Below are 24,907 nucleotides of genomic sequence, written 5' to 3'. Positions count from 1 at the left end.
TTTCATTGGAATATTATTTCCTGAAAAAATAAATCTTATCATTACTTTACTTCTGTGTTACTCTCTAAAAGCTGTGTACATTTTTATTAGCTGGAAAGAGAAAACACAATAGTTCAGAACAACATAACTTAAGAGACCTGCCAGAATCATTATCTTTACTCTGAACAAGACAAAGCCTGTATAAAATATGAATGGCTTTAAGAAATAGTTCCAAATGCCATGAAGTTTCAGTTTCATAGCACCATGATTACATGGCTAGATAGATTGCTTGCTGAGTTTACACCATTTTCCATGACAATGTTGCCTGCTCATATTCACAATCAGAGTCACGCAGTTAGCTGATGCAGGCAACACATGCGCAAGTTACATACAAGAACAGTCACTGATAATCTATATAGAAGAAATGTTTGTTTTAAATACCTTACATGTAATCAGTTGTTATCTCAAAGACTTATGAGTAAGTTTTATCAAGTCAGTAACTGTAATGTGATTACAAGAATGTAAATTATAAGGTGTCACATGACTTTGTTACAGAAAAAAGAATTACATTACTGCACTGTATTACCACATGACCCTTAACACTGTTTGGAGCATCAAAGACCTACATTAATACTGGGTGTAAATACACCAGATCCACTCATCCATAGATACGATATTGTATTGTTATAGCTGTGTATGGACTGTAGAGTCAGTACAGTGTGAGTCAATGAATTTAACTGTGGTTCTACTCTTAGGCGTGTGGTCCTCTGTGGTCGTACGAATGTGGCAGCTCCTACTACAGTACAGGAATCTGCTCGAGAGTCAACGCCAGCTTTAAATTCTCTCGCACCATTGCTCCAGCTTTCCAAAGTAAGCACAGCACACCTGTGCACTCTGCCTGAGACTTGATATAGCTAGGAATATTCTGAGTTGTGACATTTCTGGGGTATTTCCAGCTACTCCTTTGCCCATGCTCACTATTTTACATTAAATTCAAGCATAAAATTATCTGGAAATGACAAGTTCAGTAGAATTTGAAATTAATCTCTTTATTATGCTCCTGAAATGTTTGAAAGTAAGAAAGAAGTGCATTCATATGCTAATATTTGTGAAAGATCATCATGCTTCAGCTGCAGTACTCATACCAATATATTTTTACTGCAAAAATTGTCTTTCAGGATGTGAGACCTATATGGATATTGTGATAGTTCTGGATGGCTCTAATTCTATTTACCCATGGTATGAAGTTCAAGACTTTCTCATCAATATCCTGCAGAAATTCTACATTGGGCCAGGACAGATACAGGTATGGGTTAAAAATTCACATAACATTGTGATGATAATGGTTTTCATAATGATGTAAAATTTTGAGAGGTATGTTGGGTTTACATAATGAAATCTATCATCTGGATACTTTTTCTGGCCTTAAGTAAAGAATGTCACCAAAATCAGTAGTGTGACCTACTTTTCAAACAAATAAGAATGTCATAAAGTTGAATTTGTCATGTGTCTGGTCTGTGTATGTGCTTGTATTTAGGTTGGTGTGGTCCAGTATGGAGAGAAGGTGGTGACTGAGTTCCAGCTCAATGATTATCGTTCAGTGGAGGATGTAGTGAAGGCTGCCAGAAAGATAGAACAGAGGGGAGGAGAGGAGACCAACACTGCACTGGGCATTAATGTGGCACGGTATACACACACACACACACACACACACACACACACACACACACACACACACAAACACACACACACACACACATAAATACAAAAACACACAGCTCAGTGCAAAGCCAGTGTACAGAGAGTCTTTCATCAATGTACTTTAAAGCAGTAACCAAATATCATTAGGTATAGTCATGGATGCTTAAAAGTTCAGTACTTGAAACAATCTCTAGATTTCAGCTAAAATATACCCTTCCTATCTTAAATACACTCACTGAGCACTAAGTAAGGAACACCTTCTTGTATCTGCATTTACTGTTCATTGTATCAGCTCCATACAGATGCACTTTGTAGTTTTACAATTACAGACTGTAGTCCATCTGTTTCTCTGCATACTTTTTTAGCCCTTTTTCCACTCTGTTCTTCACTGATCAGAACCCCTACAGGACCACCACAGAGCAGGTATTATTTGGGTGGTGGATCATTCTCAGCATTGCATTAACATGAAACCTCTTGTAAGAACTGCATAATGTTTAACAGCTCTTCAGCTGTAAGACAAAGCCAGCTCAGTATTCTATGATAGCAGAGGCTGCAAAGAGACATTGTAGGAGAAAGCAAGGAGGAGAAAAAGAAAGAGAGAGGGAGAGCAAGCAAGAGACTGAACAAGAGTAAATCTTGGATTGGCTTTTACTCTTTGGTAAGAGCTAAAAGACCTGAAAAGGATACAAGACATTCTCATGGCTAATGGGATGCCAGTCTTATGTTATATATGAAAGATTAGTACGTAGGCTGTGACCTTATCTGTGACATTCCTGTCTCACAGTTTTATAGTTTTTCCAAATGCTTCATGTTTCAGGCTGTCATGCAAAGAAGGAAATTCATCTCACACCGAAAAAGGTTTGGTTAGTCTTTGCCAATCTCATGCCAAATAAGCCTTGAAATTGCAACCTCCTAGATTAAAATCCTATAGAATTACTCTACCTTGATTCGCCATAGTTTTTTCTCTTCTGAAGTTTTCAGGTTTTGTGCCAAATACCGACTTCCTGGCAGAATCCTTTTGCCCTTTGCATGCACATGTGTCACGCAGGCATGTGGACGCTACACGTTACACTCATAATTTCTGTTATTTACACATAGAAACAACTGAGTTTGCAGGTGTAATCTATAGTGTCCATATACCTGCATGACATGAATACATGTGAAGGGGAGTCAGATTTTGTATCCTATTTAGGGATTTTATGACTAGGGGCTTATTATGTAATAACTACATGGAAAACAATAGAAACTATGAACAGCAATAGAGTCATTCTTACATTAACGGAGGGAGTAATAGAAATCTGGACCCACCGGCAGGTCTTGGCCTGAAAGGGTTAAAATATGGTGTGGAATTTTGGATTTAGAATCACCTCAAGCAATACTTAACAAAAAGATATCATGTGTCTCCCCAGATCTCAGGCCTTTAAACAGGGTGGGAGGAGAGGAGCGAAGAAGGTCATGATCGTGATAACAGACGGGGAGTCACATGACAGCCAGGACCTACAGCAGGTTATCGAGGACAGTGAGAAGGATGGCATCATTCGATATGCCATTGCTGTAAGTCCATTCTGTGTTTCTCTCTCCTTCTTCATGGTTGCATACTTCTTGTTCTTGTGCTTTAGTGAATAGCTGGATAAAAAGTCTGTGCACCGTTCCAGTACAAATACAGAAGGGGTGCTTATAATGTCAGTGAAATAAAACTTCTACATGCATGGTTAGCTGAACCACAAAAGAATTGCCTCAGTGAGATACAAATAAGCCCAAGCAGTTTTGTGGTAGTTAGGTGTTGCCAGCTCCGAAATTGAATGCTGTTTTAATACTCATCCTGACCTAGAGAAGCCACAGTCCTTACTCTCTCTCCATTAATATCCCCTCTAAGAGCCTGGACCATAGGTGTAAATGACCTGTTCCAAAGTGACAGGGCTAGAATGCCCAGCACTGGTCTGGTACTGATCAAAAACTCGGCCTCATGCTGGGATAATGAGGTGGACAATTAGAGTTGAGGCAGAGCAACATGGGCAGGAAACCTTTTGAGGTCACATTTAGTTGCTGACACCAGCGGAATTTGTGACACTGAGAGCTGGATGTCTGAGCCTCTTTAAAAGGGAACTAGGTTGTAGCATTGGCCCTAAGGAGGAATGAGTCATGGTGAATGTAAGTGTGCTCCAGACTGGTTAATGGCTAGCAGTGGCAGGATGCTGTCTGACAACATTGACCCTATCTGGTCTTTCTTCAGGTGCTGGGCTATTACAATCGTCGAGGAATCAACCCCGAGGCTTTCCTTAATGAGATCAAGTACATCGCCAGTGACCCTGATGACAAACATTTCTTCAATGTGACTGACGAAGCTGCCTTGAAAGACATTGTGGATGCACTGGGAGAGAGAATCTTCAGCTTGGAAGGTAGTGGGTTTTCCCATAAAGGCCAGCAAGGCACCACCCTCATGTCCCGTAATATGTTGAAAAACCTCAGCCAATAAAACATTTACAACATCTCAGCATTGTACTGCACTGTAAATCTACTTGGAGTGAATCTTAAGCACTCTCTCCTTACTCTGAAAATGCTCAGTGTCATAACTCTTTCTAAGACACTCTAAGACTCAGCTGAAATGCAGTGAGCTGAGTCTAAGCCAGTGGAGGACCCCTTCACCTCCCTCTGTGCTCACTCTGGCTCTGTCTGTCTGTAGGAACTAGCAAGAATGGGACTGCATTTGGTCTCCAGATGTCCCAGGCCGGTTTCTCCACACATGTAGTTCAGGTAAGCATGGTTATTTGTCTGTCTGTCTTTGGTGTATGACACATCAATGAGTTCCTGTGTCTATTTCACCTCCTTGCTCTAATCAGGCTCCCAAATTCAGCTTCAGTACACCATGGATCTTGAGATCATCATGATATATAGCTCCCTCCCATCTTTGTCCCAGCTAATGCAGGCGGGATTTTTTTTTCCGATCCCCATTCCAAAAAGACGTGAATGAAAGGCCCCGTTTTCACCTCCCAAGGGAGGAATGCTGTGGTGAGTGGTGAAGAGGAAGTGTTCCTCAAGTGAGAGAGAGGAAAAGTACATCTCTCTTTTCCCCAATGCATTTTTCTTCTAGGTCTGCAGCTGATATCAGCATGAGAGTTATTGGCTCATGGGTTGACACAGCTGGCTTGTCTTGCAACACAGTCTCACAAGCTCCATGCTCCTAACTGTACCTGCAAGTCTGGATAACCATCAGCAGCAATTGGTCCAAAAATCATTCCAGACTGTACCTGAAGGTCCTACATCTTTCCAAGCCTCGTTTTGGGCTGGTGTGCTACTTATCTTCTCCAGTATCCAGGCCACACCGTCTGCTGATGCAACTTCTCCAATTTTCCAATCCATCGGCACAAACGGGGCCCAACCTGCCATGGGAATTATAAATGTACAATATTTTGCTTTTGTGGGAAAAAAAACGAAATAGGAAAACTGCAGCTGGTGACTGGGATGGCTGGAAATCCCATCCGTCAGACTGGCGAATGCCTGGGATAGCACTTGCTCAACACGAAGCAACCTGAGTGTTGAGAAGAAGGATAACTTATTGGAAAGAATATTTGAGCTTTAGAAGAAAGCTGTCCCCCAAATGCACAGATGGTTTTCACTTAAGCTGCGCTCTGCCAGCTTAAACTGTGGCTTAAGCCAGACATATTCAGATGTTCCACTGTGTTATGTGGTCTGTGAGTCATCACATTTGCTTTGCTTATTTATTTTCTTCAGCCATTAGTAATCATTAAGAAAGGTGATCTGGGTGAGGTTTAAATCATCTCAGTAACTTGATGCAAGACTGAAGACTGACATTTCAAAAATTTGTTTATGTTTTTAAACCAACAAAGAAAGAATAAGGTATTTTTTAAACAGGCAACAAGGCTTACAGTTAGATAAGGTATTTTTTTCCAATCCCCATTCCAAAAAGACATGAATAGTTCTACTTATGTAATAGCATATCTAGACACATATCGAAGCATTTTAAATGCCTACAATATGTGCCGAAAGTCAGAGACCACCCTTAATTTATTTAATTTACAGCCAAAACAGCCATTAGATTCTAGGTCATTTTTCAGGAGATATTTAAAAAGAGATTAGATATAAAATAATCCACTTGCATGAGGACATCAAAAAATAAGTGAAAAAATAGGAGGTTAAAAATGTATTAAAGGATATTTTATAAAAGGGACTAACAACTGTCCCTCCTAACAAGACCTGGCAGACTGCCAAAACTGTAACCATCAGATAAATAGTACTTAAAGCTTTCATCTGTAAGAGATCTTGCTCTCTTGCTTCAGAACTGAAAAATCCACAGGTGTTTCTGTCCATCCTTCCACTGTGAGAAGACAACTAAATGCTATGAGTATGAAAGGATATGTGCTTGTGTTCTCAGAGCAGTTAACTGGCCAGACCTCATCCTCACTGAATGTGGTTGGGATTGCTTTGATTTTAAGATGTAGAAAATGCAAACAACTTCTAAGATTGAACTTTGGAAGTGTGGGAAAATATTCCTGCAGAGTTTTTTGAAAAATGAAAGCAGATCTCCTGATAAGAAAGGAAGCTCTAATAGAGACAAAGAGTGAAAACATTAAATACAGAACATGTTTAATCATATTCAGCTGTTGAGACTTCTGTGTAAATGTTCTCTGTCAGATATGCTTTCTGCTTTTTTCTACTGCTGAAATAGTCTTAACGTTTTGACCGAAGTTTAAAATTTTGAACAGAAATCAAAGTATTGAAGTGTGGCTCTGATTTCTGCATAGTACTGTATTTCTTTGGTTACTTTTTAAGACAGTATTGTTTTGGTCCATTTGTTTTTGCTCATTTAAGAAGACTAGGTTCTGTTGTTTTTTTTGTTTTTTTTCCATACACACCCAGTCACAGAACACATTTGTTCTGTTAGAAGATCTCATCCAAGGTTCAGATAAGATGCTAGACGATAAGATCTCAGCTTAGCAGCAGTTTACACAGCTGAAAATCCATTGAAATGTAGTGCACATTCATATTGCTTTTATAATGAATGACTTTGAATTCCCTTTTTCACTTTTGTAAAGTAAAGGAGGTTCTTTTGCTGTACATTTCATTGACACCTGGGTTTGAGCACATGTGGATCCCGTAGGAAAAATGATTGCTTATGGCATTGGATGTATTAAGGGACCTACGCAGTGTTTCTTGGCATTTAATCCAGTGGTAATAACTTTGTGTTTATTTAAGTGGATAGTCAATCTAGTGTAATGAGTCTAAGGTCACCAGTCACTGACCATGCCTTGGCCTGTATTGGGGAAGGGGCTCACGGACTATATGTATGCATAAAACAGTCACTGGTATTTAAATAGATGTCAACATGAGCCACACAGTTCAGGACATGGTGACTAGTCCAGCCCCAGTCATTATTTAGAGTTTGAGTTTTGCTCCTCCGTGAAACGAAAGAAGATTTAAATGCTCACTAAAAATCTCGGTTGTTTTGAGTTTCCACAGTTTCCATGGCAATAGTCTTCAACACATATACACAGTCTTACCAAGAAATATGTACTGCATGAAGTGGTAGACTTAGTGAATCACTGTGATATTGATTTAGAAACAGTTCCAATGGGTTACAAGGTATTTGTGGCGTTTTGCTATCCACAAACCACTGGAAAATGTGCAGTGACCATTTAGCTATTTCACATTTGCTGTTTCACATAAACCTGATCATATTGCAGAGCTGCACAAAAATTGTAAAATATGTTTGTGAATGTCAAGCAAGAATGGTTTTCCTCTCTTCCCGTGGCTTTGTCCTTTCAGAAGCGTGGCCTTGATTCTATTGGTTTAAAGTCCAGTACAGCGATCCATGCAGTTGTACTTGCCTTCATTTCACAGAGAGTGAATATGTGAATGTGCAGATGGGAAGCCATTTCACCTTAATTAGTCTGTAAATAAATCACTAATGAATGATTCATTTGACTAATTTGGGCCTCATCAACTATAATTCCTAATAAACTTTAATCACTATAATTAGTGTGAGTCAGATGGTCTCATAACTCATTAAAATTAGCTTAATGACAGCAAAACTAACAATTCTGATACACAATGGATGCTTTGGCTCTCTCAAAGAAGTGCAAAAACACATGGTGCATAGCCTTGATTGCGGGTGAAAGCTGATGTCATATGTCTGATTGTCTGCCTTGCAGGATGGGATTCTGGTGGGTGCGGTGGGGGCATATGATTGGAACGGAGCTGTACTGAAGGAGACCCGTCATGGTAAGGTGATTCCACCCAAGTCCTCCTATGCCCAGGAGTTCCCGGAGGAGCTGAAGAACCATGGAGCTTACTTAGGTAAGCACTACTCAGTCCTTCAACCTTGTTGACTCACCCATATACAGACACAACAAAGATCAGGAAATAAGTGTTTTAAAAATGGTTTTGGTTCGATTTGGTCAACAAATACATCTCAGGGCAGCTACCACAGTTAGCCTTCTACAGAGCCCCCTAGTGGCCATTGTGTTGACGGAATAAAAATCGACTTGGATATTGGAAATCAATAAAATCATACTACCTATTTTCCGCTTAACTCTATTATCAGATTAAATAGGACACTGTGGGCTCTTTGTTGTGTAAAATGTTGCAACTCTATATTGAGCTGCTAGAGAGCAATGAGGGGTAGCTATGCAAAATGGCTATGCCAAGATAAAATGGGCAGCACACCTGCTGTTTTCCTTTGTATAAAAAAATGATAAACACTTTTATAAATGTTGACTTACCTAAAATATTACATATATTACAGTTACAGTTACAGCCTACTCGATGTCTCTGTCTTCCTGTCCCAGAAACACTGCAAGTTTATCAAGTGCATCTCAGTCACTCCTTTTGTAATAAATTCCATTTTCTGGATCCCAAATGAATCGGAGCTGTGTGTGAAATTAGGATACGTTAAAAGAGGAGAAATTGAATCTAGCTACACAAATCAAGATACCAGATTAAACAGCTGCCATTTGCTGACTAGTTAACACAGCTTATTACAGAAATGTTAGCATTGAGAAACTCGTGTTGTCATGGCTCAGGACGCTGGTGTGACGTCGGGGAGCGAGGAGGTAGACGCATACGCTGAGATAAGCGACTTTTATTGTGGGCAAATCCAAAATCAGGGTCATAACGGTCCATGGTCAGAGATCCAATGCGAACAAATCGAGGTGCATACATAACCAACTACAAAGCAGACTAAACCCAGAACAAATAACAACAGGGGCTAGAATAACAGCAAACAATACATCCAAACAGCACAAATAAACAAACAAAACATCCAACAAACATATCAAACATCAAACATATCAAACAAAGACCAACACAGACCAGGGGAAATACGGGGCTTATATACATGAGGGCTAACAAGGAATCACAAGACACAGGTGGAAACACAGGTGGGAACAATCAGTGGCGGAGTTACTAAACAAGGGGACTGGATTTAAAACCAAAACAAAGAAATCAAGCGGACTAGACAAAACACAACACGAACACATGGACAGGACTGGGAGGGGCCAATCATGACAGCTGGCAAAATGAAAAACTACCAATCTTGATCTGGGTTTGGGGTACGGGGGGGCTTCTTTTTAACTGTGCTACAGACCATGTTCTGTTTTATTTTCCTGTCCATTGATTCAGTGAATCCAGTAGTTTTAAACTTTGTTGGTTGATGTGATCACATGTTGTGTTTTTGCTGTTTTTATTGACGGTGAGGGTGAGTTTCAGATGAGTTACAAGATGCTTTACATCATGCAACTGAAGTGCAATTTAGTTTCACATAGTTTTCATGCAGTTATTAAGAGTTGTTAATGTCGCTTCACTATACGATTGAAATTTAATTAAATACTTACAGAATAAGTTTCAATTATTATGTGATTGATTACCCTTTTATTGAATTGAAGTTCTGCATCAAAACATTTGTTGGTTTTAATGACAACAAATGACAAAAATATGCCCCAAACACAACACATCTACACAACAATAAATATAATACTTTCAAACTCTTCTTTGATTAATTCTTCTTCTTCTGAGCACAGATGTGTCTATTGAAAATTTAGAATATGCCCTTTTTAGATCATTTCTCCATTTGTTTAAATGAGCTTTAGTGAGGTTTTCTTTTTAGGAGTGGGTTTCTCTTTCACATGTCTACAATTCTCTATTCCTTTCATCACCTTTCTTCATCTCTTTCTCTCTACTGTATTGCACATTCTCTCTTCCACTCTCTCTTTTTCACTCTTCAGTCGTCTCTGTCTCTTGGTTTAAAAGACCATGTGGTGGGTGTGTGGAGGCTCTGTAGTTTAATATCCATCACTGCTGCAGTTCTGTCTATAAACTCCCTCACTTCCTGCTTAGGAACTAATTTTTCTGCTTCTCTCTGATTCCTTCTCGCTTTCACTCTTTCTCTCTCTGTTTGGTACTAAAGGCCAGCACATTCACTCGTTAGCTGAAACATAAAAGGCCCCATCATTGTCTTATTACTAGAGTTGACTGCCAGGTTCAGGATGATGAGCAAATGATTACAGAGCTCTAATTGGAGCTTTCTCTCAGCCACATTAGCACAGAACACTGAAGGGACTTTGGGCTACTTTGCACAGGCGTCATGGTTTCCGGCTCAGTTGTTAGCATCGCTTTTGTAGTAATAACTGTTCAACAAGTGATAAACTGCGGCGTTTGATGTCATTCATATGATTCATACATCTATTATAATTTTAAAGACGGTGTTAAACCTTAGATGCAATTACGTTTCAAGGCTAACTGCCAAGAGAAAAGAGGTCTATTGGTGATTATCGCACATAGGGTTAAGCTCTTAAATGCTCTTCAATACTACTCTAATCTTTAATAACAAATACGGTATTGTATATAAGCTGGCAAAACAAAAGAGAATAAAGAGTTTATGAGGAACGATTGCATGTTGGTTTATATGAATGGGTTTTTTTTCTTCATTAATGATGGCTTTAGGTTACACTGTGACATCGGTGGTGTCTGCGCGGAGTGGTCAGCTGTATGTGGCCGGAGCTCCTCGTTTTAACCACACAGGCAAAGTCATCGTTTTTACCCTGCAGAACACAGGAGAACTCAACATACTGCACTCACTGAAAGGACAGCAGGTACCCACATCACAGCTTCATGACGTGTCGCTGTCTGGGTGGTACTGTTTACACACACGCATACACACACGCACATACACACACGGTATGAGGGGCCTTTCAGGCCACATGATGAGCTCAACATCTCTCACACACCACACTCTCAGTCCTCACAGTTGCACGCCATTAGTATTTCGCATTTTTTGTTACCTAAACAAAGAATTTAAGAAATATTGGGTTAAAATATTAATTTTAGATAGTTCAACAGAATTGGCCCAGTACTAGGAATACATAAAATCTTTAATTAAGAAAATCTAAATATCAAAGTTTTGCAATTCACTTTAAATTCAGTTTAAAATTATTTGTAGCTAACCTTTTAACCTAAGATTTTTAATTGAAAATTAAATAGTAGGCTAGCAATTGTTAAATAAACATATTATCTGATGTTCAATAAATTTAATACAGTAAATTAAACATTTATGATTGCAGTAATAAGAGTAACTTCTGGGACTCTGGAGTGGTGCAGCTATCTAAGTGTTCACATCAACATCAGGAGACTTTGCACCCTAACACTGCCACAGCCATCCATAACTGAGAGCCCAAGAGGAAAAAAAAGCCTGGTGGGATCTGTGTGATGGAAAGTGAACAAACAAAGTAAAAAACTAACTCTGTTCTTAACTGAGATCTAATAAAACAGAAAAATGTGAGTTACGAGAAGTTTTGACCACCGGATGTAATATTCCTTTCCTGTGCTTGTTGCTGCTGTTCTGTATGTGGCTGCATGTGCAGGTCTGGGGTGAGAGCTCACTCTCTCTGGGGTTGCAACTGCTCATCTGGGATTTGAACCCGGGACCTCTCGCGTCCAAAGCAAGAATCATATGCCCCAAAAAATTCCCTACTCAAGTTTGTTCCCTTTAGGGGACTTGTTAACATATTTTCACATACAAAATCAACAAGACTTGTAATTTGACCAGGGGTGTTCAAACTTTGCACATGACTGTAATGTTTATAATGTTTGGGCCCAGACAAAAAATCCCTCTCAAGGTACAATTTTAAGTCAGCTATCAATTTGCAGTAAAATATATTCTCCATGTCTTACTGTAGAATACAATGATGTCTGCATCACAATCACTCAGTTTACCTGAACAATTTGTGTACATAAAAGAACAAACAGATCTGGTGTAGTTTAGCTAGGGATTTGGGCTTTTGAGGGCTTTATTATAGCCAGAACCTGTATGTGATACCCTCTTTTTACCTTATTGTCTACTGTGCACCCCTGCATGTTGCAAGACTGACATTAACCCTGTGATATTCTCTATTTTTAAAACCGATTACATTTTTTTAAATATGTAGTGTACACCCAGCTTTGAGCTTTGAGAGAATATGACAGTGTTTAAAAGATTTGATAGTATGTGTGACAGTCAGGGGATCATTTATGACCAATCATCATGTCCCACTAAATCAAAGCCCAAGTCAGTATTGTTATTTCTTCTCATCAAAGATGTATTTTCTCCAGGACACAGTGCTACATTTGTCATAGAACAGCAGAAGACATCAGTGCAGACAATAAATATAATAAATACAGACAAACTACACAAGTACTACAAGTACTAAACTCTTCTGTACAATGTTCAATAACTGAGGAACCATTAGGAGCATAGGAGAATAGAGAAAACAGACCACTGGTTTATTCATGCTTGTAAGGTGGCAAGTGGTAAGGTTTACAACATGAAACAGCCGATTGTGTGCACCATCACACTGTTGCACTGTGTGAATTGCTGTAAATATAGCTTTACTGTTGATTCTTGATCTTTCTTGAATGTTGTGAGAGTCACCACCATAGATCCAGTGTAGATTTTCTAATGTGTGGATGTGCTGAATAGTATTGGACCTGGTATAATAGCGTGTGATAGAGGTTTGTTAGTATGTGTGAGAGACTGTGGTAGTGTGAGAGAGCTGTCAAACTTAAAAACTGGCTGAAAGAGCTTCTCATGCACAAACATGCACGCAAATGCATTCGCACACTCATTCACTATCTAAATTGTTTTGGTTAACATAGGTTCACCAAACGTCTTCTGAAGTTGCAAATCTTCAGAAGTTCATTTTCCCCAAAGTTTCTTAGTGTATGATGTTCCCCATTGGTTTTTCTAGGCCAGACAACTTCAGATCACCACTGAACGCCTCAAATGCTTTTTAACTTTGAACAATGTTTACACTTTCTCAAACACTGGTGACATTTAGACCATGTCAGACCACTGAGCACAATTGCAGTAATATCGTTCTCTCTCATCCTTTTTCATCCCTTATTCGGGACATAATATGATACAGTCTAGACTCCACACTCCTACAGAGTACATGTGCTTCCAATTACAGAGCATAATTCAAAACACAGACAGACACAAGCATACAAGCACATGCATACACACGTACAAGAATCACTCATGTTTGTTTTTGGCATGTGATTATTTTCTTACAACGTAGGCTTCTCTGCTTGCCATATGTTAGTTGGCTTTATGTGTTTATTATGCATATGTTATGTGTATATGTCCAAGTCATATCTGATTGTTTATGTATGCATGTCAGCGTTGACATGAATGTGATTTTATGCATGTAGGGGTTGCAGTTTGTTTTGGGTGCATTCTTGTGGATTCCCTCATTCAAGTGTTGACCCTCTGACTTTGGACAGATTGGCTCCTACTATGGCAGTGAGATTGCTCCAGTAGACATCGATGGAGATGGAGTCACAGATAATCTGCTGGTTGCTGCCCCAATGTTCTTCAGCGGAGGCTGGGAAAGAGGCAAAGTCTACATCTATAAAGTCACAGAACAGGTAAATATTCATGTTTAGCAAAGCCTATAGTGATGTACAGGTAAGTGCACTTTTGCTGTATTTGAATGCTGCTGCTGCACCTCCATTATATGTCCAAATGTTTGGAGACACCTGCTCATACAGCATTTCTTCTGAAATCAAGGTTATTACTAGGGAGTTTATTCCTTTTGTGTTACAGTAACGACATCTGCTCTTCCAAGTAGGCTTTACACTAGATGTTTGAACATTGTTGTGAGGATTTGATTGCATCCAGCCACAAGAGCATTAGTGAGGTCAGGTAATGTCAGATGATTAGTTCTGGATCATAAAAGTTGCTCCAACTCATCGAAGGGTATTTTTTGGAGCGCTTTCATTCTGGAGAACACAGTCCTAAACCTAAATAGCCAGTTGCTTCTTAATTTTGATGCATTGCTTCATTTGATTTGTGTTGTTAAATATTACAACAAAAGCACTATAAAATATTTAAACTAGGAAAGAGAAGGAATCTATGCATTGCTTAATTTGCATAGTTTCTGCTTTTTGAAATGATGATGCTTGTTTTTTTATTCATATTTAAAAAAGTGCCGCATTTGTAAATTAAGGCCTCTTGATCTCAGTCAGTAAAGGCAAAAATCTCCCCTATTGAAACAATAAAGACTATATTTGCACAGTTGAGCTCATTTTCTGATAAACTGAGGACTATTTCTGTAAGCACTTCAAGATAAAATTTTAGAATTTTTGCCTTTGTAAGGAACAATTGTGAGTACAGTAGAAAGCGTGTTTGTACTGTAATAGTCTATAACAAACAACACTGTAGAAAAAACACTAATGTAGGAATCTCATGCCCTAGGCTGGCTCTAAACCTGCTGCACAAGTTTTAAAGTGGTTTTCCATTAGGTCCCTTATTTTTTACTATCCTCTTTCTGAGCACAGAAAAACATTTGACACCTGCCATCTTATGCCTCCTGCCAGCACCATACCATGTCTTCATTAGACTGCAAGTGCACATTGAACTCAGCGGGAAAACATTTAGTCCTGGAGGGATAATTACCTGCAGCTTGTAGTAAGACAGAGCTGCATTAATAGCTCGAAGTGGCTGGACAGTAACTGTGAGAGAATTGTGGTAGATATGAAAAGAACCGCAGGCTGGCCTGTTTCTTTCATCCAGTTAGAGTTTATTTTCTGTGACGTTTCCCACCAGTAGTTCACAGCAGATTGGCCAAGAGGGAGGAGCAGTAAGCAGGAAACAAGGCAGGATTCAAAGCAGAGATGGCTCATATTTAGTGTCTCTCTAAGAAAAACATCTTTCAAAAGACATCTTTCCCAAGTGGTGTTGAGCTAAAACACATTTATTTACCTGGGATTTAAAGCATCAGTATTCTACATTTTTATTGTATGTTTTCCATGAAGTTCACTTTAGACATTTAAATGTTTTATGTACCAAAAAGAGTAATTCATTTTTACAAGACGGCTTTCCAACTTTTCTTTATACCTCAGAGTTAAGGCTGCTTTTGTTGCTGTGCCTTTAAGACAGATGTATGTGAATGTCATCCTTATTGATTGGATGCCCTGTGTTGTACCTCGTCTGGCCTGAAATGCGCTGTAAACTGTTATGCTTGCATTGAAATCCTTCATATAAACTCTCATATAAATATCTCCAGCCACGCCTTTCAAACGTCTGAATCTTTTGGAAGGCTTGATGCATTAAAAAGCACAATGTTTAATCATTTCCCCAACATCCTCTAGTTCAAAACCTCTGATACAACCTGTCTGCAGTAACAACACTCCTTGTCACTTTTTTGTGAATATATAAATGAGTTCATGGTGCTACAGCACAACCATGATCCTTTCAAAGCAGCTTGTGAACAGTAAACAGTCATTTTAAGTAAGTAAACAGTACATTTATGTTCTACATTAAACTTTTACTTTGAAAAAGCAATGAAAACTCCTTTTCCATGTTGTGTCCCATTTAAAGTACCTTAGTGTGAGTTAGGAACCAGGTGCTCATTTCAAATGAGAGATTTTTTAGGTCATGAGGCCAGTGTACAGCCAATGAACCAATAGCAACATCCACATTTATTATTATAGTACAAGGTTAAGAGGGCAAGTGACATGAGGGGCGAGAGAGAGAGAGAGAGAGAGAGAGGGTTTGTCTATGTACTATGGTCTCTGTTTAAAACCCAGAGGCTGTTTTTCTCTCACTATATCCACTTTCCCTCTTTCACTCTACTCCCTTTTCCTCTTTCTCTCCTTCATCTTCTCTTCTCTCTTCTTCTTCATCCTCTCCTTAGAAAGACTTTAAAAAAACAAGTGATCTCATGTGCCTGCAGTCTCAGGACAATATATTAAGGGGAGAAGGATGGTATTCCTGAGGAGGAGAAGGGTGTGTGTGTGGCTAATTGCACTCCCGAATATTTGGCTGACATGTAGAGTCTTTGCTTTGAGGGACTGCACCTTTCCCTCAAAACTTTCCATCCTTATGAGACTAATTGTTTTCAAAGGCATGGTGGATGTCTATGTACTGACTTCACCTTTCACTGTAGACGCTCACCGTAGCCAAAGATGCTTAAATGGTAAGGCAGATGCATTTTATGTATTTGACCTTGTCAGTCTGGGTATGTTAACAGATGATTTTCTTTATTTAGATATCCTCTGGGAGAAGTGTGCATACAATATTGAGCAGTTTTGCAGCATGGTATAAGATTTCAGCCTATTTTTCACTGGAAATGCTATGGTCTGTAATTTAAATTCTTGGATACATTTTTGTGTTCAGCTTTGGTGAGGAATTTGAAGTAAAAGAAATAACAATGACACAGTTACCTCTTATGCATAAAGATGGTGTCCACATGTCAGCAAATCTTCTGGATTGTATGATGCTCCCTGAAGAGTGTGAGCAATCTCAGAATATGAGCCACAGTAATTCCATTTCTTGGCATATTTATTCACAGCCCCGTTTCATTCTGGAGGGGGCACTGGAGCTTACTGAGCTGGGGCAGAATGCCAGGTTTGGCTCGGCCCTGGCCCCAGTGCCTGACCTAAATGGTGACTCCTTTAATGATGTGGTGGTGGGAGCTCCACTGGAGGATGATCATAGAGGAGCCATTTACATCTATAACAGCCAGCCCAACAGGATACTGAGGAAGTATAAACAGGTAACAAAAGAAACTTCTATATTTCTCAAATGCCTTGCAATTGCTCTGAATTACTCTATTACACTCAAGAAAAAAATTGATGCATGAACTTAGCTGCAACTGCAGGGGCATTCTGGTCAAAAGCTAGATTTCAATATGTTATTTGTTGTTTTATGCAGAATTTGCATTATATCGCACAGTCCTGTGGATTCCCAACTAATCCTCACTGCCAGCCTAGCCGTTGGCGCTGACCTATAGGTTAATAAATTTAACCGAACTAGTGTTAATGTTACTCTGACCTCAAGAAAACAGTGATTCTATCTTTATTCAACACATTAATGTTGAACACAGTTTCCACAGTTATATGGCTGCAGTATAATCAGCTTTCCTACTTCTGCATTCACCAGTGAATGGAAAAATGCCCACCCCATTGTAGTTGTAGTTATTCAGAAGGTCTACCCAGGAGCAACAACAGCTTAGCCAGGAGCTTCATGGAATGGGTTTCCATGGCTGTGCAGCTACACAAATACCTAAGATCAACGCCAAACGGGGGTGGGGGATTGAAGTGTAAAGCATACCAGCACTGACCTCTGGAGCATGGAAACATATTCTGTGTGGTGGTGAATCACAATTCTCTATCTGGCAGTTTGATGAACAAGCCTGGGTTTGGTGTATGCCAGGAGAACATTAACTGCCTGAATTCATTGTGCTAACAGTAAACTTTGGAGGAGGAGGGATCATGCTATGGAGTCTTAGACCCCTTAATTTCAGTGGAGGGAAAACTTAGTGCTTCAGCATAAAAAACATTTTGGACAGTTGCATGCTTCTAACTTTGTGGGAGCAGTTTGGGGAAGGCCCTTTTCTGTTCCAGCATGACTGAGCCCCAGGGCACAAAATAAGGTCCATAAAGGCCATGGCTGGATGAGTTTGGTGTGGAAGAACTTGACTCACCTGCACAGAGCCCTGACCTCAACCCCATCAAACACCTTGGGGATGAACTAGAACATATTGTGAGCCAGGCCCTCTCATCCAACACCTGTGTCTTATCTCAAATGCGAATGGTCAATGGGAAAATTCCCACAGACACACTCCAAAATCCTATAGAAAGCTTCCCAGAAGAGTGGGGGCTGTTATAGCTGCAAAGGTATTAATACCTATGAATTTAGAATGGGAGGTCATGAAAGCTCCTGTGGGTGTAATGAGTAGGTGTCCCAATACTTTCGTCTATATTGTGTATATTAAGCAAGAATGGTTAAATGTTTCACTTTAAAAACTACAGCATGTTGTTAAATAGTGTTGATAAAAGAAGAGTTGATGCAATACAGTGGTGAACATGTCCCTATCCCAACTTTTTTGAAACATGTTGCTCTGCATTTTGTTTTTATGTGTGTCCCAACTTCTTTGGAAATGAGGTTGTATATTCTAAGCTCTGTTTCTCTCTTTCTCTCTCTCTCTCACTCTCTCTCTCTCAGAGGATTGGTGCAGCACAGCTAGCCCCTGGTTTGCAGTACTTTGGCAGGAGCATCCATGGAAAACTAGACATGAATGGTGATGGTCTGGTGGACCTGGCTGTGGGCTCCCTTGGTGCTGCTATCCTCCTCTGGTGTGTGAATAAGCAGCAATGTTAAATGAGCATTCTGGCCTAAAATTAGCATTTAATGTTTTTTGTCATGTTATATAATATTCTACAGAATTGTATCCCTCAGCATCACTAGTTGGACAGATTTCACATTTCTATATCGTTTTCATGTGTTTGACCATCAGTGTTCTCTTACTAAACACCCAGCATACATTTCACAAATACATTATCAACCATGAGAAAATCCTGACTACTAGTCTAGCCACAGAGCTATGTACTGATAACTACAGCCAAGTTAGCAAAAGTGTACCTTGCCTTGGTTGTCAATTACATTCTAATAGAATGGACATCGGAGTCATGCTTTTTCCTTTCAGCCAGAAAAAAGTCAAAATGAGGTAAGAGCTGTATCTAGCCAGGTAGCTACCTTTAACAATTAGCTTGTGGTCCTCCCAATCTGTCATTTCTGTCATTTGATTAATCCATTCTATGCACTGTAGTGATGATTTGAAGACAGTTACTACAGTTATAGGTTAGGCCTATAATAAGATATTTGACTTCCAAGTAGTGTCATTAGCCATCTAACGTCCTTCTGCAATTGCCGCTAGACAAAAAAAAACGCATCAAATTCAAATAGCCTGGCCCCAAAATTCCACTAATATACATTGCAGTCTACTGTAGCACAGCTGTAGGATACAAGTAGCCATGTTTACAACAGATGTAGCAATGGTTCATTTTTTAATAGGGGCCTTTTAAAGCAGACAGACTGGAACCAATTCATTTAGAATATTTTATTATGAAGCTGAATAGCTCTGTTCAGTAGAGGGTACTATATAATGCTTTGTCCCAACATAAAGTAGACTAAACTGCAGGAACCTCGACCGTGCTTATTTATGTTGCTCTTTTTGTGTTGCAGGTCTCGCAGCGTGATCCGCATTCATGCCAATGTTCGATTTGAACCCAGCAAGGTCAATATCTTCAATAAGGACTGCCGCCGAGGAGGGAAGGATGTGACATGTATGTCGGCTATAGTGTGTCTAAATGTCACTGCCAGGACTGCCATCAAAGCCTCACAGGAAGTAGGTCAGTCCTTAAAGTTACCTCATCCTGTTAGCTTTGGCCTTTTTATTAATTATGTCAAATTAAGTCTTTTTATTAATTATGTCAAATTTTTAATGAATGTCTACATTGAAAAAAATCTGTACTAACTTTATTTGTGCAAATATGTGCATCAGTTCCATGAGAATAAAATGTTTTTCTCTATGTTTACTCACTTTTGGCAAGAATTGAGTCAGTGTCAGTGTACCAATAGCTTATTTAACTGAAAGAATGTGAGTTTTGTGAGTTGGGACCGAGCACTCGTGGAATAGGCTTCATACTGTAGATTTCTATGAAATTGGAACTGTTTGCATGGCCTGTTCTCTTTTTTTCAAATGAATGAGAAAAGCTTTTTTATTTTGGCCTCAGTGCAAAAGGATACAGTAGCTGAAACTATTGCCTTCTTACAATGCCATCTTCACAACTCTCAGTTCATCTGAGGTTCTTAGGAAGCTCTCTCCACGTTTTATGGCTTAAAGAATAATACAGAAAGATGAACGATTCAACACAAAGCAGCCTTTTGATCATCATTTAATGACTTTGTTGACTCAAGCACTGCCTTGGAAGGGAAAACCTCCAACTGGAGAGCAGACCAGGATGAAATTAGGAATACTTGATCATAGATTATAAAAGGGGCTTGCTTTTGAAATAGCACTGAATTAAAGTCTAAAATAACACTGTATTTAAGTAAGTGCTTTTTCAGTCTTCCCCACATTGATAGTTTGCTGGGCTAAGTGTTTTCTTGCACATTAAATATCTGGCTTGGATATAAATTGATGCCAAAACTCTAGCAATGCCTTAGATCCAGACTAGACATCTAGAGTTCCAGTGTAAACTAGTTATTCCAAAGGCTGCAGTTATGAAGATTACATGCTCCAGTGGATTGAAAGTGGTGCTCATTAATTCTTAGTGCTTTTCTGATATACAGAAAATATATATAGACCACTGTAATATAGTAGTTTATGTAAATAGTGAATATACTTAGCTTGAAATAGTTATTTAAAAGTCAGAGGTGTCAGGGCATATTTCATGGGAGTTGTTTTTTTTGGACCACGTCACATGCACAGGCTCAGAAAATATGGTCCTAATCAATCTTTAAATCTCAAATGTAAAGTCAACATTTTACTGATGAAGATATGATGACAATAGTAGATAATTCTCTTACGTCCTTGGAACATGTGACTTTCAAATTTTGACTGAGCACTCTTTGAATACTCTTTCAACATGCTTGTATTCATCAGATTCATCCACTTGAGGAAGAGCACCGAAGCATGATGTTACAAAATGTTCCACACATTGCATGAAATTACACATTTCCACCAAAGATGTCACGAAATCCCTTTTGGAAGACCTTTTTTCTTTTGGATTGTTTTCGTGTCACACTGCCAGAGCCTCTTGTTGCCATGTCCAGAAGCTGTTGGTTGCTAAGTGAGAGAAATCCAACAGGACAGGGAACACATTGCTACTTATGTATGCCTTATTCTCTCAGAATAGGACTGTTTACCCTGGTGGTGGGAGTGTTATGGTCTGTCTAGCCCATTCACAGTCGGACACAAGGCCACTCATCACAAATTTGTTTTAAGAGACATGCAGCACAGATTGGGTTTCTTCTTTTGGCCCTTGAGGCCACATGTGTTTTGAGTTAACTGCTATGACCCCAGAGCATCTCCATAACACAAGTCATAGGTGTCAGACAAGGAAATAGTCACCAAGAGATGACACGTTTGCCTTGGAATGGTCAGCCAGGGAGACAGAGTGAAAGACTTGGTGGGAAAGTAAATATGACGGCACATCTTTTTCATGTTTTCCTGCCACTGCCATGCCCGCTGCTAATTCTGTTCAGATGTGCAGGGGGCTTTTGGGGACTTCGTGGCAATCTGTCATCTTGCTGCGGAAAACTTTCCTCAAATATGTCAAGACTTAAGCTTCAAGGACGTTTTGCTGTTTGCTGTTGGAATAAATCTTTAAGGTTTATCATGTGGGTCACAGTAGATTTAGTGTTTTATCTTGTAGTGTATCTTTCGCCCTGCTCTGAGTTTAAGAAACTGGATTCTTATCTTTGTGACTTTATGTTGCTACAGATTTCTTTGTCACTGGCCTCATCTACAGAGTTTTACAGGTTCTCTCTTTATCAGCAAGAGAACAGACAAAGCTGGATGTCTGTTAATAAAAAAGGGGATTTCAAGTGTCAAAAAAAGGAATTCCAATTCTAAACAAAAGTCACTGTCATAAGAAAACCTCATACCTCTGAAATGATAACTTTTTTGAAGGAGGAGAAAACATTCTAAACCTCTGTTAATGTTGCTTGAAAGCACTTGAAATGTTTTCTTTTCATTTCTGTTGGTCCATCCATCATGAGATTGCGCACACAATATAAACGTTTTTCAAACAGTTTTAAAGCAATAAAAAAATAAACTGAGATTTTCTTATGACAGAGGCAGTATATCAGTGAATCAGTGTTCTCTGACCTGGCTGTATACTTGAGTCTGTTCTCTCTCTTTCCTCCTTCTAGATCTTTGGTACAGTGCTGTTATTGAAGAAAAGCGATTTAACCCTCGTGCTGTGATGGATGATCCAGAGCGACAGCAGCCACAGAACCTCACCCTGCTTTCCGGAGAGGAGACCTGTGAACACATCTTTTTCCATGTTATGGTGAGCTTGTAACTCAAAGAATCACATGTTCAGACCAATTGTTGGACATTGTATCCCCTATATACACTATATTGCCAAAAGTATTCGCTCGTCTGCCTTCACACATATGAACTTGAGTGACATGCCATTCTTAATCCATAGGGTTTAATATGATGTCGGCCCACCCTTTGCAGCTATAACAGCTTCAACTCTTCAACAGCTTCAACCACCAAACCCAGACTCGTCCATCAGATTGCCAGACGAAGAAACGTGATTAGTCACTCCAGAGAACACATCTCCACTGCTGTAGAGTCCAGTGGCACCACTTTACACCACTGCATTCCACGCTTTGCATTGCGCTTGGTGATGTAAGGCTTGGATGCAGCTGTTCGGCCTTGGAAATTCATTCCATGAAGCTCTCTACGCTGTTCTTGAGCTAATCTGAAGGCCACATGTAGTTTGGAGGTCTGCAGAAAGTTGGTGTGCACTATGCGCCTCAGCATCTGCTGAACCTGCTCTGTCAATTTACGTAGTTGCAGCTGTTCCCAATCGATTCCACTTTGTTATAATACCACTGACAGTTGACTGTTGAATATTTAGTAGCAAGGAAATTTCATGACTGCACACGCGGCGTCCTATAACGGTATCATGCTGGAATTCACTGAGCTCCTGAGAGCGACCCATTCTTTCACTAATATTAGTAGAAGCAGTCTGCATGCCTAGGTTTTATACACCTGTGGCCATGGAAGTGACTGGAACACCTGAATTCAATTATTTGGATGGGTGAGTGAATATTTTTGGCAATATAGTGTATGAATGAATACATAAAAAAAAAAAAAAATATATATATATATATATATATATATATATATATATATATATATATATATATATATAGGGGATATAACATAGTTTAACTCCTGGGACTCCTTTTAAAACCCACATCAGTCCTTCTTTCTCTCAGTCCTATACAGTAGACAGGCTGGCCACAAAATGTGGTCAGTGGAACTTATATGACAGACATTGTCAGGAGCTGGCTATGACTCCACAAAGAAAACACAATTATGTGTGTGTCATTACATAAACAATAACAATAAATGAAAAAATGTTTATATATTTAGGTCAATCTACCATTGTGGTGGCAAACAAAAACACGTTATCAGTGTTGATAAATAATTCAGGTGTAAAGTGCAATCTGTTATCCTGAACATCAGTAAAGTTGCCACTGACTGTAATGCTGCTGACAAAATCTGAGCTTTTCTTATATATAGCACATTGGTACTTTAGTTTCAAAGTCATGTTGTATGTAGAAAATGATACAAGCAAAAAAAATCCTGAAAAAATAGTTTAATTTTAACTGCTGCTGTTTTACTAAATGCATTTGAGTAAGTTCACACATTATTCCTTTTGCAATGCTAGGACACTACAGATTATGCCAGGCCCATCATATTTAGTGTGGAAACAGGTCTACAGGACCCAGAACAGGGTCCCACGCTAGATGACACCTGGCCAACCACCATAAAAACCCAGGTTTGTCACTATTATCTGTCTCTGTGATCGAGCAATAGATGTTAGTCATATACTTATACATTAGATTCATATACTTTTCATGCCCATCCTTTTCATGCTATTTTATTATCTTCTCCAGCTTCCTTTCTGGAATGGCTGTGATGAAGATGATCACTGTGTTCCAGACTTGGTGATACAAGCACAGACCGACCTGATCAGTCGCGAGTATGATCACAAACATACAAACAAAATACATACAGAAAAAAGAGGAAACACACTTCCTCATACCTATTCTCTGGTCTGTTAGGCAGTTTTGTGGACAGGCATTCCGTGGAGGCAGTGTTTTGTGTCGCAGTCCAACCCCAGCAGAAGTGAGTGAGAGAGTTATAGAGGGGTCCAGGAGGAAGATGGTAATGGATGTTCGTCTGGAGAACCGGGGAGAAAATGCTTACGGAGCCCGCCTTAACATCTCATACTCCAGAAACCTACACTTCTCCAACCTTGTAGTGAAGGTACAGCATAAGAAAGTGGCTGCATAATAAATGCTCTAATAAACATAAACAAAACTGATGATTGTAAAGATGCAAAAATACCGCCAATAGAAGCATCACATGAAAGCCACTGACTACTGATTATTACTGATAAACATTACTTACATATTTTGCTTGGTATACTGTAATGTTCAAAACTCAGTTCCCAGTCAAACTGCCATTAGGTACAAGTTATCAGTATCAGTGTTTATTTTGTGCCGCTTTAACTTTTCCTTCCTTCCAATATTAAAACCAAGTTCTTCTGATAAAAAATGTTCCCACAGATGTCAAAGGCATTATGATCCCTTTCAAAGAAACACTAACATTCACAAAAGCCATTAATATAAAAACGCACCTTGACTGTCTTGCTAATTTCTATCTCATGTGCATCTAAAATGTCTAAATGGGATATTTCTGAAGATAATCTTCTGGTATGTTTACTGGAAAAATGTTTACTTGGATCGTGAAAAGCAGAAAAAGCAAACTTCTAGGACTGAAATTTGGAGATGTGGAAAAATATCCCTACAGATTTCTTTAAAAAACTGAAAGTAAATCTTCTGAAGAGAATGGAAGCAAATAGTGAACATGCAAAATACTGAAGAAATACTATATTTAGCTGCTGAGACTTCTGTTAAATATACATCTAAATCCTTTTCTCTGTATTGAAAAATAATTAACGTGTACATAATGGACATTTTGACTGGAAATTAAACAAATGAAAGGATGGTCTCTGACTTTAAATGTGGTCTCTGACACCTTTAATTGGCTAAGATTTAATTGGCTAATTGGCTAAGTGAACTTTGTCATTCAGACTATACAACAAGCAGTGCCCAGCTGAATAAGTTTGTGTTTCTCTT

The 24,907-nt window shown here is 39.2% G+C and overlaps 1 protein-coding gene across 1 annotated transcript in view; it reads left to right on the top strand.

The window, feature by feature from the left end:
* The window catches only part of itga11a (integrin, alpha 11a), an 82,176-nt gene that overhangs the window by 33,579 nt on the left and 23,690 nt on the right, over positions 1–24,907 (top strand). Inside the window, exons 5-20 of the mRNA XM_037534315.1 lie at positions 735–849; positions 1,158–1,285; positions 1,517–1,665; positions 3,090–3,234; positions 3,914–4,079; positions 4,364–4,434; positions 7,851–7,995; positions 10,639–10,787; positions 13,453–13,596; positions 16,524–16,727; positions 18,179–18,309; positions 19,199–19,365; positions 21,893–22,032; positions 23,431–23,541; positions 23,660–23,745; positions 23,828–24,032. Of these exons, the coding sequence (XP_037390212.1) occupies positions 735–849; positions 1,158–1,285; positions 1,517–1,665; positions 3,090–3,234; positions 3,914–4,079; positions 4,364–4,434; positions 7,851–7,995; positions 10,639–10,787; positions 13,453–13,596; positions 16,524–16,727; positions 18,179–18,309; positions 19,199–19,365; positions 21,893–22,032; positions 23,431–23,541; positions 23,660–23,745; positions 23,828–24,032 (2,256 nt within the window). The remainder of the gene's footprint in view (positions 1–734; positions 850–1,157; positions 1,286–1,516; positions 1,666–3,089; positions 3,235–3,913; positions 4,080–4,363; positions 4,435–7,850; positions 7,996–10,638; positions 10,788–13,452; positions 13,597–16,523; positions 16,728–18,178; positions 18,310–19,198; positions 19,366–21,892; positions 22,033–23,430; positions 23,542–23,659; positions 23,746–23,827; positions 24,033–24,907) is intronic.

This window comes from Pygocentrus nattereri, chromosome 25 (assembly GCF_015220715.1).
Source record: "Pygocentrus nattereri isolate fPygNat1 chromosome 25, fPygNat1.pri, whole genome shotgun sequence".
Taxonomy (NCBI): Eukaryota; Metazoa; Chordata; class Actinopteri; order Characiformes; family Serrasalmidae; genus Pygocentrus; species Pygocentrus nattereri.
The sequence above is the reverse complement of the archived record's forward strand: the minus strand, read 5'-3'. Positions and strand labels throughout refer to the sequence as shown.